General features: G+C 25.5%; 1 protein-coding gene across 3 annotated transcripts in view; it reads right to left on the minus strand.

Moving 5' to 3' along the window:
• Positions 1 to 2,500, minus strand: part of LOC119578961 (spermidine/spermine N(1)-acetyltransferase-like protein 1) — an 11,846-nt gene that overhangs the window by 310 nt on the left and 9,036 nt on the right. For 2 of the 3 annotated variants that reach the window (XM_037926645.1, XM_037926646.1), the window contains exon 7: positions 1,715 to 1,882. In XM_037926645.1, coding sequence (XP_037782573.1) covers positions 1,715 to 1,882 — 168 coding nt within the window. Of the gene's footprint in view, positions 1,883 to 2,500 lie in introns of all 3 variants that reach the window. The other variant, XM_037926644.1, reaches the window with a different exon arrangement.

The raw sequence follows: 2,500 nt of genomic DNA on the forward strand, positions 1-2,500 counted from the left end.
CAAAACTTCTTGGCACTGAATTTGACTACCATACCTTACCACTTTCCACAAAGGACTACACTAAAACTGAAAACTCCACTTTCTTTTGATATCTTTCCTGTATCATTATTTACAATATTACTTTATTTATAATGATTTAGTTTCCTTTCTTATAAAAATTATGAACTCTTTCTTGTAAACACTTGAATACAGATAGGAAGAAGTCAATATAAATATGAGTAAGATAAATAACTCTATAACTACAGCAACAATAACAATAATTACAATAATAATAATAAAATTATAATAATAGTAATAATAATAAAATTATAATAATGATGATGACTATAAGAATATATATTAATAACAAAAGTAATAATAATAACGTTAACCAACTGCTGTTAGGTTTAGGTACTGCTGACTACAGTTTTCTTTTGTAAATTTTGCACAGACATGACTCCACGAGTGCTCATCCACTAAAGGAATCAATTAGTATGCTTACATGGTAAAACACTCTTCCATGTTGATCCTATGGTCTGAAGGTAAAAACCAGTTGGATTTCAAAACTTTTGTCTCATTTTCAATAAATCTAGTTCATGTATTGTGGGTTTTTCTATCATAGTATGTCTACATTTTCCTTTTCCTTGAGTTTTTAGAAAATAATATTTTTTTACATGACATTAAACACCAAAGTTATTACTATTATTGATATTGTGGTTATCATAATGTTATGGATATCATTCCTAAACTTAAAATAATCTCTCCAAAAATCAATGAAAAAGGATAAATGGTTCAGATAGGTGTGACTTTTAATTCACTCCTTGGTGATAAGTTTCTGCATTTTGTGTAAAGAAAGTCAATACAAAAATAACAAAGGGGGTATGTTATGTATTTTTGCCATCCCAGCATTAGTGGATTAAAATTATTAATAATAATAATAACAATATATTGAGTAGTAGTAGTAGTGATAATAATAATAATAATAATAATATTAATAATAATAATAGCAATGATAATAATAATAACAGTTATCATTGGAATAACAATAATAACCTAACAACAAATATGACAACTATAAAAACTGTAAATATTTTAATATGCTTTACTTTGTACTAAAATAAAAAATATATATTTATAAAAAAGACTAATGTAAATTTCTGAGTGCTTGTTAATAATACTATTTTCAAGTGAAAAAATAATCATTCAATCAGTTTAGAGGTATTTTAGATTACTGTAATAAAGGAACATCAAATTTGGTAAGAAAAAAATTCATTAACATCAAAATAAACTAAACATTTTCCTTTAACAAAATAAATCATTCTCATAGTCTCAACCTAAGACAAAATTCTATCTATATGCACATACATATATAACAACAACAATAACACTAATAATCTAGCAAAATATATGATAACTATTTTAAAAAAAATTAATATTCTTTACTTTGTACTAAAATAAAAAATACATTTCTATGAAAGACTAATGTAAATTTCTGAATACTATTTTCAAATCAAAAATAATTATTTAATCAGTTTATAGGCATATAATTTTTAGATTACTGTAATGCAAGAATATAAAATTTGGAGAAGAAAAAAAAATCCATCAATATCAAATGAATAATAAAATAGTAAAAAAAATTCCCTTTAATAAAAAAAATCATTACCACAGTCTCACTCAAGATCAAAAAATGTATATGCCTTATTAGAAAAAAGCAATCTAAAAGCAGGAATAAAAATCATTTCTTGACAAACGCTTCCATTTCTTCCTTTCTCATCCTATAAAACAAGAAGCCTTTCTGCTCAGTCATATCTGCTGCCCCTTTGCTTTTGTAGAACTCAATGCTTGGAAGATTCCAATTGAGCACGGCAAAGTCACATCGGATCCCTTGCAGTGCCATGCCATCCTGAAATAAATACATGCAAAAAAAAAAAAAAAAAATCAGTCATAATAATAAAAAAAAATATTAAAATAATGAAAACACAGTTATATTTCTTCACTTCCTTTTGAAAATGTTACAAAATAAGAGACAACATAACTAATTTCATACATATAAGCTCATATAAGTAGGAAATATATAAGAGAAAGTATTGTAATTTATGTTAAGAATAAAACCAGTCAGCAAAAGCCTTCCTTTATATTTATCACTTAAAATTTTCTAGATAAAATCAGGCAACTATAATATCTAATTTACCTATCACAAATTATGAAGTTTACTATTTCTTCTGAAACTTTACATATTGATCTAATAAAATTCAATGTAGGTTGAAGCATTTTTTTCTTATATGAAATACATTCAAAAGTTTGGCATTCAGCTTTCCCAACAAAAGTTTAGTTTTGCTATTTACTGTATAACTATGAACTCTCTGTGTTGGGTTTGCATGATATACTTGCCGTGCCCACTGTGATATTAGTATACTAATTTTGTTTACATAAAAATGACTGCACAAGTACTTAATCAAATCAAAGGAATCAAATCAATTGGTTGTCCAATGTGTCTCATCTGTTATCCTTTTCCTTTATT

Source organism: Penaeus monodon, chromosome 11 (genome assembly GCF_015228065.2).
Source record: "Penaeus monodon isolate SGIC_2016 chromosome 11, NSTDA_Pmon_1, whole genome shotgun sequence".
Classification (NCBI taxonomy): Eukaryota; Metazoa; Arthropoda; class Malacostraca; order Decapoda; family Penaeidae; genus Penaeus; species Penaeus monodon.